This window comes from Branchiostoma lanceolatum, chromosome 2 (assembly GCF_035083965.1).
Source record: "Branchiostoma lanceolatum isolate klBraLanc5 chromosome 2, klBraLanc5.hap2, whole genome shotgun sequence".
NCBI lineage: Eukaryota > Metazoa > Chordata > Leptocardii > Amphioxiformes > Branchiostomatidae > Branchiostoma > Branchiostoma lanceolatum.
This window is the reverse complement of record NC_089723.1, coordinates 5,000,650-5,015,767: the sequence shown is the minus strand read 5'-3', so window position 1 is coordinate 5,015,767 and position 15,118 is coordinate 5,000,650. Positions and strand designations below refer to the sequence as shown.

The following is a 15,118-nucleotide window of genomic DNA, read 5'->3' as shown; positions in this document are numbered from 1 at the left end:
TTTGACTCCATTAAACAGTGTATGACATTGGTGCTGCCTTAATTTAAAGGCGTAATGTTGTTGCATTTGCTGACATGCAACCTTACCCAAAATGAAAAGATACAGTTTCAACAGTTTCCTAGCACCCACTTTCATTGGGAAGCCTTATCTAATAAGGTCAATCTTTCATAGCTGAGAATTCATTTGTCAAAAAAAAAAAAAATAGGTTGGACTCCATTAAACAGTGTATGGCATTGGTGCTGCCTTAATTCAATGGCGTAATGTTGTTGCAGGCAGCAGTTGCCGACATGCAAGCCTACCCCTGACTTGCACTTGAACTCAGCGGGGTGACGGGCATGAATTAGCCGGGAACTAATATGTTTGCTTTCCAGTCTGCTGCTGTGCTAATGGTCCTTTGTCAATTCTCCTGGCGGGTTTTAATGCATGTGTCGCATGAGTCTGCCATATGACAGGTTGGAAATCAATGCATTACGTCTGGGTGAAAATCGTAGCCATGGCTGCACTGAAATTGACTGTCAAGTGCATTCCGCACTTAGTGCATGTTGGAACATTTTTGTGCGGCGTAGAAAGCTCCATTAAGAGGATGAGCTCACTGGAGCGGTGTCTAAAACGCACACATTATGTTGTCGGAGAAATGATTTTTTCAAGCAGTGAGATGACAGGGAGCTGTGCAAACAAAATTGTCCCAACCACTCCCAGTCCCAATTTCTTTTGTAAGAATAGAAAGACCCTAGGGATTTCATTTACATTGTATGTAACAAATAGCGCTTGATAGGTGCCTCCATTCACCATTATGATATAGCTGTTCAAAACTGATAAGTAAGAATGCTGAAAATTACAGAGGAAATTCCACATTCCTTGAAGAGAAAAATGTACTTGCAATTAGCCTTCAAGATGTTATCTATTATTATCAGAAGTCTTGAGCAAACTTAAGGTTAATTTTCTTGGAAATCTAAGAGCATTTGGATCCAGTGACATGTACAATCCTGGTACAAACCATTAGAGTTGATTGCAAATCTTGTTTGTCTGAGTCTTTCAGGAATATGTCCTGGTAAGACAAAATTAAATTCCACCACCAGGGACCTGAAGCAGTGTTTCAGGTCATCACATCCAATTTCGCTCCCCATCCAATCTGTCCATTGTACACTTTTAGGTCATTATGCCAACCTCTCTCATCCCCTCTTATTGTCTCCCTAGCATTACCTTGCATTCACCATTACTCCATAGGATCGGGTAATAGGATATCTTTCTCATAAGAGCTACATAATTTGATGAAATCTGCAGCTAAACCAATATTTTCAGGATGTCGACTCTTAATATACGACTGGCAAAAGTCACATAAAACAGGCGTAATGAACAATAATGGAACAGGGTTTACAGTTTATCGTGTCACGTTTCTGTGCAGGGTCAGTTGTGGACATTATTCATTACATTATCTATTGATAATCTATAGTGGCGCCAAATGCACCACCTGCTTTCAGACGATGGGAGTGGCACCTGGTGCCATGTACATGGAAGTGTGGAATGAGTTTAGCACCAAGATGGTAACGATTTTTGGAAAGTACCGTCCCACCTTGTACCATAGAGATGGCTGTTGCTATATCTTGTTCGTTGGAAATTGCTTGCAAATTTCTTTGCAATTTTCATACTCACAAGATTTTTAGCCTGAAAGAAAAGCAATTCAAATGCAGCTTGTCTTTACAAATTTGACCAAAAACTAAGTACTTTATTGAGTAAAAATGCATTGATAAAATGATTCATTGTCTTAACATAGGAGAGAAGCGGTTAAAATGCAGCTTTTCTTTACAAATTTGACCAAGAACTAACCAAAGTCTTTTTATTGAGTAAAACGGATTCATTTCAGACACATTGAGTAAAAATGTGAACCTACAGCACAAATAAGGTGAAAGCATTTTGATTTAAAAATGTATCCGCAGGTTGTTTGCTATTTTCTTTTTTCATGTTGGATACCCATTTTGAAAGCTACGTTGTTAATCATGTTGTTAATATAATATGACTGATGTGAATTTGTGTCTGACATCTTTTCCTCTTGCTTTCACCAGGCCAGCAAACCCTACAACACAGCAGCGACAACATGGAGGCAGTCCTCCTGCTGAACCCCATCTTGGACACAGTCAAGTCCGAGGTGAAAAACATGCTGACCCACCAGGACAGGCACAAGCACCTGGTCTTTGGAGGCAAAGCAGCGGAGAACAGTGGAGACTGGGTCCTGCAAGACGGAGCCTTCTCCCTCCTTGATCTTATCGACTTGTGCAAGGATCCCGACGTCTCCACTGCGCTCACGTCCATGGGAAGCCGACCCTGCTTAACTGTAAGCTGTGCGCCCGAGGGAGATTTCAAAGGAACGTTGTGTGCTACAAAATCATTAGAGCAACAGATAGAGATTCAACTGAACCCCAAACAGGACGATTGTGACATTGAGAGCACTGAGGACTTTGGTTGTTACCTGATTGACACTACCAATCTGGAAACGCCTTTTAATCTGCTGGAGCCTGCTAAGGCAAGCGGGTTCCTCAAGATCAGTAAGCCATCGCTGTATGTATTCCCTGCCGGGAAGGGAGATGCTGCTTTCTTTGCTGTAAATGGCTTCAACATCCTAGTAAACGGTGGCTCGTCCCGGAAAGCCTGCTTCTGGAAGCTTGTGCGGCACTTGGATAGAATAGATGCTGTCATGATGACACACGCGGGGACTGACAGTCTACCCGGTATGAACAGCTTCTTGCAGAGGAAAGTGGCTGAGAGAGACCTTGGGGAACCCAGTCCTGGCACAGACGAATACAATGACTGGCTGAGTAAAGTAAAGTCTCCCGAACTGGGAGTGTTTTACTTCAATGCCCCTGACAAGACAAAAGCTAACAACGGAGACTCCATGGTCCTAACCAGCAGGGACCTTGGCTGTGACACCCTGGAGAATCTGAAGCTACTGGATATAAAACCCCACCATTGCATGAGAACAGACTCTAAATCAGAGCCACTGACACTCTTCAACAAAGTGGGTGTTGGCAAACTGGACATGTACATACTCAACCCATCAAAAGACAGTAAAGAGGTTAAGGAGATGCTACACCAGTGGAGCAACAATGCAAAGAAATTTAGCAATGCGAAAATTGGTGTGAAAGTTTCCGGTAAAGATGTTGACATTCCTATTCCTGACCTGACGTCTATAGCTGCTCTACTAGTGTGGCATCCTGCTAATCCTACCGAGAAGATTGTTAGGGTTCTCTTCCCTGGCAATGCTCCACAGAGTAAAATCTTTGAAGGTCTTGATAGATTAAAACACTTGGATTTCCTGAAACATCCACATGCCACCCAGAAAATCCTTACAGATCAAACCAAGCCTAAGAAAAGGAAAGTATCAGAGAAAAAGATTCAAGAGAAAAAAGAAAAGACAGAAAAAAAGGCTGAGAAAAAGGTAACAGAGAAAGCTGAAGAAAGGCCAACACCTAAGGCAAAGCCAAAGCCTGCTGCTCCTAAGAAGAAAGCAGCAAAACCAAAGGAGAAAAAGAAGACTGCAAAGAAAGATGTTGCTGCTGCTCTAGTAGCAACTGGTGCCATTGCAGCAGCCACAGGAACTACGATTATTGCTGTGGCAGCTGACGAAGCTGCAGCTGCTCCGCCAGAGCCTACACCACCCAAACAAGAACCAGCGTTTACTCCTCCAGAGGACCTTACCGCTGAGTTTGAACAACAACGAACAGAAGAGGCAGCTGAGGTGGAAGTTGCCGAGGAAGCAAAAGAAGAGACGGAAGCTCAGATCCCCGCAGAGGAAGAGGAGCCACCTACTACAGAAGAAGAAAAAGAAAAGGGTGCAGAGGAACTTGAAGGTAAGCCATCTCCTGATGAAGAGCCTGTACAAATAATTGAGCAAGAGGAGAACAATGTGCCAGCTGAAATCATTGAAGAAGCTGTTGAGAAAGAGGAAGAAAAGGTGGTCCAAGATGAAGAGGAAGCGCAGGAGAAAGAAGAAGAGCAAGAAGATCTTCGAGAATTTGAGGAAGCTGAAACTGCCACAAACACAACCACTACAGAAGGTCCTGATGAACCTGATGAAGATGAGGAGGAAGATGAAGAAGTGGAAGATGAGGAGGAGGAAGGTATAACTCCAACTGCTCTTGTGCTTCCCACCAGCATTGAAGCTGAGGCAGAGGGCGAAGAGGAATCAGATCAAGAGATGGAAGAAGAGTCATCTCCAGGATATGAAAGAGAGGGGGAGGGCCATGAGGCTGATATAGAGACCTCACCTGAGATTAGCGATGTGATGCAAAAGGGAGAGCCAGATGAAGAGAAGGGAACTCCTGAAGATTCAGGCCTGCCCGAGGAAGGTCGTCGGCCAGAATCAACAGAGCTGACATCAGGGGAAGAGGCTAATGGAAAAGAAGTCTCAGAGGATGAAGCCCTTGGTGCTCCAGCAGAGGATGAGCAGAATGGGGAGGTAGGATCTCCAGATGAGGAAGCAAACTATGAAATAGTCGACTCTGCGGAGCCCCTAGCCTCCTCACAAACAGAGAAAGAGGCCAAATCACCAGAGCCAGCCAAGTCACCAGAAGACAAGGAGTCTCCTTCTCCTCTCTCATCTCCTGAAATTATCACCATGGAAACTGCAGATGCTGCATTTGCACCAATTGCACTTGATGTTGCTGATGAATTGGAAGGAATTCCCTTCAGCATCCCATCTAGAGATCAGCCAGAACAAGGCCATGGAAAAGAAAGTGAAGACAAAGAAGAAGAAGATGAAGAAGAAGAAGAGGATGAGACAACTCCAGTTTCTGAGGACAGGACTCCAGTGGCTGAGGACAGAACACCTGTAACAGAGGAGAAGACGCCTGTTACAGAGGAGGCAGTGTCACCAGCAGCTGAAATGGCCGAATCACCTGAAAAAGAACACAAGGAGACACTTGAATCCCCTAAACCAAAGCCTGAGGACATCGACATCTCCCCGATTGAACAGGTGCAGGACTTTGAGCCAATCAAGTCAGCACCTCCTACAATGAAGACTTACGAAGCAGAAACATCTGATGCTGATGCACTGTACCTTGCTAAATGGGAAACACTGAACGATGTTAGCCCATCTGCTGCTCCAGAATATGCTGCACCGGTTGCTATTGAAATTGAAGATGGAGGAGATAGTGATGGCGAGGAAAAAGAAACTCCAACTACTGATAAAATGAAATTGCTTGAAGATCTTGAGGAAGAAGATGAAACAGAGCTTGCAGAGATAGCAAAGTCTCCAGAGACAATGGCTAAAACTCCTGAGGCAACGGAAGAACCAACAAAGAAGGAAGATGTCACTGAGGTGACCATGACAGTGGAGATCTCAGTACAGGAAAAACATGAGACAGAAGAGGTTGTTGAGAAGGTGGAGGAGGAAGCAGCAGAAGAAGATGAAGCTGAGGACAAGTTGAAAGCAGCAGCAGAGGTAGTAACAGCTCTGGTAGATACAGAAAAACAACAAGAACCTTCATCTGAAGAGCCTGAACCTCAGACTGCAGTTGACTTCCAAACAGCGGCAGAAGTCACGTTTGCTTTGATTGATGCAGAGAAAGAACAGAGTCCTGTCGCAGATGTGGAATTCAAGACTGCAGCTGAAGTTTCAACTGCCCTGGTTGATTCTCAGAATGTGCAAGAAGAGGTGGCAGAGGTTGACCTGAAGACTGCTGGCGAAGTGGTTACATCTCTTGTCGCATCCAAAATGGAAGAGGAACCTGAGGTAGACGTTGGTTTGAAGACAGCAGCTGAAGTAATGACAACGTTTACAGAAATGCAACAACAAGAGGAGGAAGGGGAAACAAAAGTAGATATCAAACCTGTTGCTGAGGTTGCTACAGCCCTTATAGAGGCAGAAAAACAACAGGAACAGGAGGCATCTACAGAATCACCTGAACCTATGTTAGACCTGAAGCCTGCCGCTGAGGTGGTCACAAGTCTTATTGAGGCAGAGAAACAGTTCGAGCCAGAGCCAGAGGTCGACTTGAAAGCTGCGGCAGAGGTGATGACAGCTGTGATAGAGACGCAGAGGGACGTTGAGTCAGAACCCAAAGTGGAACTGCAAACTGCTGCTGAAGTTATGACATCACTGGTAGACATTCAACCATCAGAAGAGGTAGCTGAAGAAGTGCCTACAGATGCTGATAAAGAGGAGGAGCAAGAGGCTGATGATGAACAGGTAACACTTGAGACAGCTGCCAATGTCATGACTGCCTTGGAAGACATAAAGAAGGAGCATCCTGAAGAAGTTGATGTTGACTTTAAGACTGCTGCTGAAGTTGTCACAGCCCTCGAAGACGCACAAAAAGAGCATCCAGTTGAAACCGAGGTAGAATTCAAAACGGCTGTTGAAGTTGTTACAGCTCTTGAAGGTTCAAAAACTGATGAGCCAGAAGAAACTGAAGCAGATGAGTCGGTAGAAACTGAGGTAGATCTTAAGACAGCTGCAGAGGTTGTTACAGCTCTTGAAGGTGTAAAAGCTGAGGATGAGGAGCCTGAAGAAACTGAGGTGGACCTTAAGACTGCTGCAGAGGTTGTTACAGCTCTTGAAGGTGTAAAAACTGAGGAACCAGAAAAAACAGAAGCAGGCGAGCCAACTGAGGTAGATTTGAAGACTGCTGTAGAAGTGGTTACAGCTCTTGAAGGTGCAAAAACCGAGGAGCCAGAAGAAACTGAAGTAGACCTAAAGACAGCTGCAGAAGTTGTCACAGCCCTTGAAGGTGTAAAAACTGAGGAGCCAGAAGAAACTGAAGTTGATCTAAAAACAGCTGTAGAAGTTGTTACAGCCCTTGAAGTTACAAAAACTGAGGAACCAACGGAAACAGAGGTAGACCTAAAGACAGCTGCAGAGGTTGTTACAGCACTGGAAGGTGTAAAAACTGAGGAACCAGAAGAACCTGAAGTGGAACATCCGGCAGAAGCTGAAGTGGACCTTAAAACAGCTGCAGAGGTTGTTACAGCACTGGAAGGTGTAAAACCTGAGGATGAGGAGCCAGAAGAAACTGAGGTAGACCTTAAGACTGCTGCAGAGGTTGTTACAGCTCTTGAAGGTGTAAAAACGGAGGAGGAAGAAGAAACTGGCGAACAGCCAGAAGAAACTGAGGTGGACTTGAAAACAGCTGCAGAGGTTGTTACAGCCCTTGAAAGTGTAAAAACGGAAGAGCCAACAGAAACAGAGGTAGACCTCAAGACAGCTGCAGAAGTTGTCACAGCTCTTGAAGGTGTAAAAACGGAAGAGGCAGAAGAAACTGAAGAACAGCCAGAAGAAACTGAGATAGACCTGAAAACAGCTGCAGAAGTTGTCACAGCTCTTGAAGGTGTAAAAACGGAAGAGGCAGAAGAAACTGAAGAACAGCCAGAAGAAACTGAGATAGACCTGAAAACAGCTGCAGAAGTTGTCACAGCTCTTGAAGTTGTAAAATTGGAGAAAGCAGAAGAAACTGAAGAACAGCCAGAAGAACAGCCAGAAGAAACTGAGATAGACCTGAAAACAGCTGCAGAAGTTGTCACAGCTCTTGAAGGTGTAAAAACGGAGGAGGAAGAAGAAACTGAAGAACAGCCAGAAGAAACTGAGGTGGACCTCAAGACAGCTGCAGAGGTTGTTACAGCCCTTGAAGGTACAAAAACTGAAGAGCCAACGGAAACAGAGGTAGACCTAAAAACTGCTGCAGAAGTTGTCACAGCTCTTGAAGGTGTAAAAACGGAAGAGGCAGAAGAAACTGAAGAACAGCCAGAAGAAACTGAGGTGGAATTCGAAACTGTTGCTGCTGTTATAACTGCACTTGTAGAGGTTGAGCAGCTAGCAGAGATTGAGGTTGAGGCTGCCCATCTGGACCACCAGGAGGTGGTCACAGCAGAAGAAGTAGAAGCAGTGTCTCGAGTTCAGCCAATGCCAATGGAAATAGAAGACGGAGAATCTCCAGAACCCATGGACACTGAGGAGGAAAGTCCTGAGCCCATGGAAACTGAAGCAGGAGAGACAGAAGAGGCTGCAAAGAAAGAGGAAGAATTCATGCCACCAGTAGAAATGGCTGAAGTTAAGCTTGTTTCTGCAGACGAAATGCAAGCCCCAGTTTCTATGGAAGCACCTGAACCACCACAGAGTGTCAGCACTCTAGAGAAGCAGCTTCCAGGTGTCAAGGAAGAAAGACCACCACAAAAATCACCAACTATCGAGGAGACCAAAACAACAGTGAAGGTTGATGCTGGAGTCGCTGCTTCTGCCATTGTAGGGGATGCAGTTTGGGCCGCAACCCAGGAAATAATGCTTGAACAAGCAGAAGAATCTAAGTCAGCACCGCCGACAAGCTACCTGGAACAGCATGAACCAAGCATGTCCCCTGTTACACCAGAGACAGAAGAGTTTGATGATCAGAAGCATGAGGCATCTTCTGATGAGGAGGGACTTGAGGAGGTGGGTCATTATTGATTGTCATAATGCTGCCTACAGTTTGAAGTTAAGATATAGGCTAATTTTCTATAGGCTTATCACCACAATTCAATTCTGACCTTATTCATGTCCATTTTAAAAGGATGGATTTTTATTCAACAACCAATGTAGTTTGGCCTTTTTTAAGAACATGCCTGTGTTCATATAAATACCTCTTCCTTGTACTGTACATTCTTGGGCAAATGGGTATTGTTAGCTTGTGATATTGCACTGAACATGATTAAGTGTTTTGTGATTACATAAATCCAGTACCACTTTTTGGTATATGCTGATGTACTGTACAAAATGCTTTATTTGTTAAGCATATTTCAATCATTGCAAATACTGGATGGATTACTTCAACTAACATGGCAGAAAAATTACAAAGCAGGGCATGTATCTTATTCATTAAACATTGTTGGGACTTTTTTCAATCTTCCATCTTGAAAACAATCATTGTCCAGAAGCAAACAGTTGGTTCCAAGTATGCTGAAACAGTCCAAAAGACGATGAAATTTGAATCTTACTTCTATGAACACAAACTTTGTGATAAGTTGGGAAAATCCAGTGAGAATCCAATGAATTTGCATTGTATCTTTGTTATTATGATGCACATTTATCCACACCACTTCTGTTGTACATTACATGCAATGCATCCATTCAGTTCATCTTGTGCACAATCTGCTTCGATGCAATCACACCTTTCTGTTTTTCTCTTTTAACATTTCTTTGCATGTGTGCTTGTATTTTTCTCCTGTATGTAATGTTCTTTCTCTCTGTATGTTTGTCCTATCTGTATGTCCTTTCCTGTGGCGGCTTGTACAATTGGAACACAGCCAAAGATTGCACATGCCATGGTTGCCTTTGAGTCAGCAAAAGTGGAAGCAGCTCAAAACGAAATGATAGAATTGGAACCAGCAGAGGCTGAGTCTGAACCTAAAGAAGAACCTACTAAACAACATGAAGCTGAAGCTAAAGAGGAACCAATGGAAGCACCTGAAGTTGAAGTAAAAGAGGAACCAACTAGCGAGCCTGAAGTTGAAGAAAAAGAAGAACCTACTGGACAGCATGATGTTGAACCTAAAGAAGAAACAACTGAAGAGCAAGACTTTCAAGCTAAAGAGGAACCAACCAAAGAGCCTGAAGGTGAAGCTAAAGAGGAACCACCTCGAGAGCCTGACGTTGAAGCTAAAGAAGAATCAACTGACGAACCAGAAGTTGAAGCTAAAGAGGAACCAACAGAACAGCCTGAAGTTCAAACGAAAGAGGAACCATGTACACAGCCTGAAGTTATAGAGGAATCCAAGGAAGAGCCTAAAGTTGAAGCTAAAGAAGAACCAGCTGAAGAACTTGAAGCTAAAGAAGAACCACCCAAAGAGCCTGAAGCTAAAGAGGAACCAACTGAAGAGCCTGAAGCTAAAGAGGAATCAACGGAAAAGACTGAAGTTGAAGCTAAAGAGGAAGCAACTAAAGAGGAACCAATTAAAGAGGCTCAAGTTGAAGCTAAAGAGGAACCAACTGAAGAGCCTGAAGCTGAAGCTAAAGAGGAATCAACTGAAAAGCCTGAAGCTAAAGAGGAACGAACTGAGGAGCCTGAAGTTCAAGCTAAAGAGGAATCAACTGACAAGCCAGAGGTGAAAGCTAAAGACGAACCAACTGAAGAAGCTCAAGCTGAAGCTGAAGAGGAACCAACTGAAGAGCCTGAAGTTGAAGCCAAAGAGGAACCAACTGAAGAGTCAGAGGTTGAAGCTAAGGAGGAACCGATTGAACTGCCTGAAGCTGAAGCTAAAGGGGAACCAGCTGAAGAGCCAGAGGCTGAAGCTAAAGAGGAACAGGCTAAACAGCCTAAAGCTAAAGAAGAAGCAACAGAACAGCCTGCAGTTGAAGCTAAAGTGGAACCAGTTGAACAGCCTGAAGCAGCAGCTAAAGATGAACCAACTGAAAAGCCAGAAGCTGAAGCTAAAGTGGAACCAACTGGAAAACCTGAAATTAAAGAGGAACCAACTGAAAAGCCTGAAGCAACCAAGGAACCAGTTGAACAGCCTGGGGCTGAATCTACAGAGAAACCAACTGAAGAGCCAGAAGCTGAAGCTGAAGCTGAAGAGGAACCAACTGAAAAGCCCGAAGCTAAAGAGGAACCAACTGAAGAGCCAGAAGCTAAAGAGGAACCAGCTGAGAAAGCTAAAGCTGAAGCTAAAGAGGAACCAACTGAAGAGCCTGAAGCTGAAGCTAAAGTGGAACCAGCTGAAGAGCCTGAAGCTAAAGAGGAACCAGCTGAAGAGCCTGAAGCTGAAGAGGAGCCAACTGAAGAGCCTGAAGCTAAAGAGGAACCAACAGAACAGCCTGCAGCTAAAGAGGAGCCAACTGAAGAGCCTGAAGCTACCAAGGAACCAGCTGAAAAGCCTGAAGCTGAAGTTAAAGAGAAACCAACTGAAGAGCCTGAAGCTAAAGAGGAACCAACTGAGCAGCCTGAAGCTGAAGATAAGAACGAACAAACTGAAAAACCTGAAGCTAAAGAGGAACCAGCTGAACAGCCTGAAGCTAAAGAGGAACCAGCTGAAAAGCCTGAAGGTAAAGAGGAACCATCTGAAGAGCCTGAAGCTAAAGAGGAACCAGCTGAAGAGCCTGAAGCTAAAGAGGAACCAGCTAAAGAGCCTGAAGCTAAAGAGGAACCAACTGAACAGCCTGAAGCTAAAGAGGAACCAACAGAAGAAGCCAAAGCTGAAGCTAAAGAGGAACCAGCTGAAGAGCCTGAAGCTAAAGAGAAGCCAACTGAAGAGCCTGAAGCTGAAGAGGAACCAGCTGAAGAGCCTGAAGCTAAAGAGGAACCAACTGAAGAGCCTGAAGCTAAAGAGGAACCAGCTGAAGAGCCTGAAGCTAAAGAGGAACCAGCTGAAAAGCCTGACGCTAAAGACGAACCAGCTGAAAAGCCAGAAGCTACCGAGGAACCAACTGAAGAGCCTGAAGCTAAAAAGGAACCAGCTGAAGAGCCTGAAGCTAAAGAGGAACCAGTTGAACAGCCTGAAGCTAAAGAAGAACCAGCTGAAAAGCCTGAAGCTGAAGAGGAACCAGCTGAAAAGCCTGACGCTAAAGACGAACCAGCTGAAAAGCCAGAAGCTACCGAGGAACCAACTGAGCAGCCTGAAGCTAAAAAGGAACCAGCTGAAGAGCCTGAAGCTAAAGAGGAACCAGTTGAACAGCCTGAAGCTAAAGAGGAACCAGCTGAACAGCCTGAAGCTAAAGAGGAACCAGCTGAAAAGCCTGAAGCTAAAGAGGAACCAGCTGAAGAGCCTGAAGCTAAAGAGGAACCAGCTGAAGAGCCTGAAGCTAAAGAGGAACCAGCTGAAGAGCCTGAAGCTAAAGAGGAACCAGCTGAAGAGCCTGAAGCTAAAGAGGAACCAGCTGAAGAGCCTGAAGCTAAAGAGGAACCAGCTGAAAAGCCTGAAGCTAAAGAGAAACCAGCTGAAAAGCCTGACGCTACCGAGGAACCAGCTGAAAAACCTGAAGCTAAAGAGGAACCAGCTGAAAAGCCTGAAACTAAAGACGAACCAGCTGAAGAGCCAGAAACTAAAGATAGGTCAGCTGAAGAGCCAGAAGTTGAAGCTAAGGAGGAACCAACTGAACAGCCTGAAGGTACCGAGGAACCAGCTGAAAAGCCAGAAGCTACCAAGGAACCAGCTGAAAAGCCAGAAGCTACCGAGGAACCAGCTGAACAGCCTGAAGCTACCAAGGAACCAGCTGAAAAGCCTGAAGCTACCAAGGAACCAGCTGAAAAGCCTGAAGCTAAAGAGGAACCAGCTGAAAAGCCTGAAGCTACCGAGGAACCAGCTGAAACACCTGAAGCTACTGAGGAACCAGCTAAAGAGCCTGAAGCTAAAGAGGAACCAGCTGAAGAAGCTAAAGCTGAAGCTAAGGAGGAACCAACTGAAAAGCCTGAAGCTAAAGAAGGCCCAACTAAAGACACAGAAGCTAAAGAGGAACCAACTGAAGAGCCAGAAGTTGAAACTAAAGAGGAACCAAGTGAAGCTGGAGCTAAAGAGAAACCAACTGAAGAACCTGATGTTGAAGCTAAAGACACAACACCTGAAAAGCAACCAGTTCAAGAGCTTGAAGTTGATTCCAGAAAGAGTCCTTTGGAACAGGCACAAATCAAGCCAGATGGTGAAGAAAAGGAAGAAGCAGTGGACACAGTTAAAATTGAAACAGTGACAACAGTAACAACTGCAGCACTGCAAGGGGCAGTAGTCTACAAATTCAAACCGGGTGAAGAGCCAGATGCTGAGCAACAGGAACCAACTAAAGAGGTTGAACATAGACTCAGAGAAGAACCAGTTGAAGAGATAGAGGCCGAATCTACTGAGATACCAACAGAGGAGCCAGAAGTTGAACTGAAGGAAGAAACAACTGAACAGCCAGATACTGGAACAAAGGTGGAAGTAACTGAAGAACCACAGGTTGAATCAAAAGAGAGTCCAGTGAAAGAGCCAGAAAGTGAAACAAAGAAAGAGAAACCAACTGAAGAGGAACCTGAAGTCAAACCTGAAGAGGAACAAACTGAAGGGCCAGGACAAATTAAACCAAAAGAAGATTCACCTACAGAGCCAAAGGCAGAAGAGCGTGACGTTGAAGCTAAAAAGGAACCAACTGAAGACGAAGCAAAAGAAGAATCATCTGCAGAGTCAGAACGTGAAGTAAAGGAGGAACTAGCTGAAGAGCCAGAGGTTGAAGCTAAAGGGGAAGAAATTGAACTCAAGGAAGAGCAAGTTGTAGAGCCTGACGTTAAAGCAAAGGAAACATCAGCAGAAGAGTCAGAAGTTGAAACCAAAGATGAACCAACTAAAGAGCCAGAGGTTGAAGATACAGGGCAACAAACTAAAGAGCCAGAAGTTGAAGATACAGGGCAACCAACTAAAGAGCCAGAAGTTGAAAGTAAAGAGGAACCAACTGAAGAGCCACAAGTTGAACATGAATTGGAATCAGCTGCAGAGCCGGAGGTAAAACCCAAAGAGGAAACAGCTGAAGAGAAACCAACTAAAGAGTCAGAAGCTGAGGTTAAAGACGAACCAATCAAACAGCCTGAAGGCAAAGCAAAGGAGGAACCAATTGAAGATTCAGACATTGCATCAAAACAGGATCAATTTTCAGAGCCAGAAACTTCACCAAAAGAGGAAGAAGCTAAAGAGCCAGAGGTTGAAACAGAGGAAGAACCAACTGCAGAGTCAGTTGTTACACCCAAGGAGGAAACAACAGACGAAAAGTCAACTGAAGGGCCAGAGGAACCTACTAAAGAGTCAGAGGTTGAGGATACAAGGCAATCAACTGAAGAGTCTGAAGTTGAAACTAAAGAGGAACTAACTAAAGAGTCTGAAACTAAAGAGGAGTCATCTGAAGAGCCAGAAGTTAAAGCTAAAGAGGAAGCAACTGAAGAGCCAAAGGTTGAAGATACAGGGCAACCAACTGAAGAGCCTGAAGCTAAAGAAGACTCAACGGAAGAGCCTGAAATTAAAGAGGAACCAACTGAAGAGCCAGAAGTTGAAGCTAAAGAAGAATCAAATGATGAGCCAGAAGCTGATACTAAAGAGGAACCAACTAAAGAGCCTGAAGTTGATACTAAAGAGGAACCAACTGAAGAGCCTGAAGTTGAAGATACAGGGCAATCAACTGAAGAGCCTGAAGCTAAAGAAGACTCAACGGAAGAGCCTGAAATTAAAGAGGAGCCAACTGAAGAGCCAGAGGTTGAAGCTAAAGAAGAGCCAATTAAAGAGCCAGATGTTAAAGATACAGGGCAAGCAACTGAAGAGATTGAAGTTGAAACTAAAGAGGAACCAGCTGAAGATCCTGAAACTAAAGGGGAACCAACTGAAGAGCCTGACACTAAAGAGGTGCCAACTGAAGAGCCTGAAGTTGAAGCTAAAGAGGAAGCAACAAAAGAGTCAGAAGACAAAGTAAAAGAGGAATCAGCAGAAGAATCAGATATTGCATCAAAACAGGAACCAGAGTCAAAACCTTCACCCAAAGAGGAAGCAGTTAAACAGCCAGAAGTTGAAACAAAGGAAGAACCAACTGAAGAGCGAACTGTTGCATCCAAGGAGGAAACAATTGTAGAAAAATCAATTGAAGGGCCAGAGGATGTTGAGGCTCAGGAGGAGGAAATTGAAGAGCACGAAATTGAGGCTAAAGATGGACCAGCCAAAGAGCCAGATGATGAGACAAAGGAGGAACCATCTATAGAACCCAAGGTTGAAACAAGGGATGAGCCAGCTGCAGAGCCAAAAGTTGAAACAAAGGAGGAAACTCTCAAAGAGAAATCAACTCAAGAGCCAGAGAAAACACCAGAACCTGGTGAAGAGCTTAAAGTTGAATCCAGTGAGAGTCCTTCTAAACAGGCAGAAATCAAACCCAAACAGGAAGAAACTGAAAAGCAAGAGGTTGAAGCAAAGGAGGAACCATCTGAAGAGCCAAATGGTAAAGCAAATGATAAAACAGTGGCAGTGGCAGAAGCGGCTGCGATGTGCAAACTTAAGCCAACTGAAGAGGAACCTTCAGCAGGGGCAAAATCTGAAGTGACAGATAAACAACCAGAGGTTGAAAGAGAGGAAGAGAAAGTTGAAAAAACGCAGGTTGGATCAAAAGAGGAAACAACTAAACAATCAGAAGGTGAAACAAAGGATGAACCAACTGATC

The 15,118-nt window shown here is 44.5% G+C and overlaps 1 protein-coding gene across 1 annotated transcript in view; it reads left to right on the top strand.

Annotated features, from left to right (window-relative positions):
* The window catches only part of LOC136426544 (microtubule-associated protein 1B-like), a 49,836-nt gene that overhangs the window by 34,676 nt on the left and 42 nt on the right, over positions 1–15,118 (top strand). Inside the window, exons 4-5 of the mRNA XM_066415209.1 lie at positions 2,064–8,419; positions 9,271–15,054. Of these exons, the coding sequence (XP_066271306.1) occupies positions 2,064–8,419; positions 9,271–15,054 (12,140 nt within the window). The remainder of the gene's footprint in view (positions 1–2,063; positions 8,420–9,270; positions 15,055–15,118) is intronic.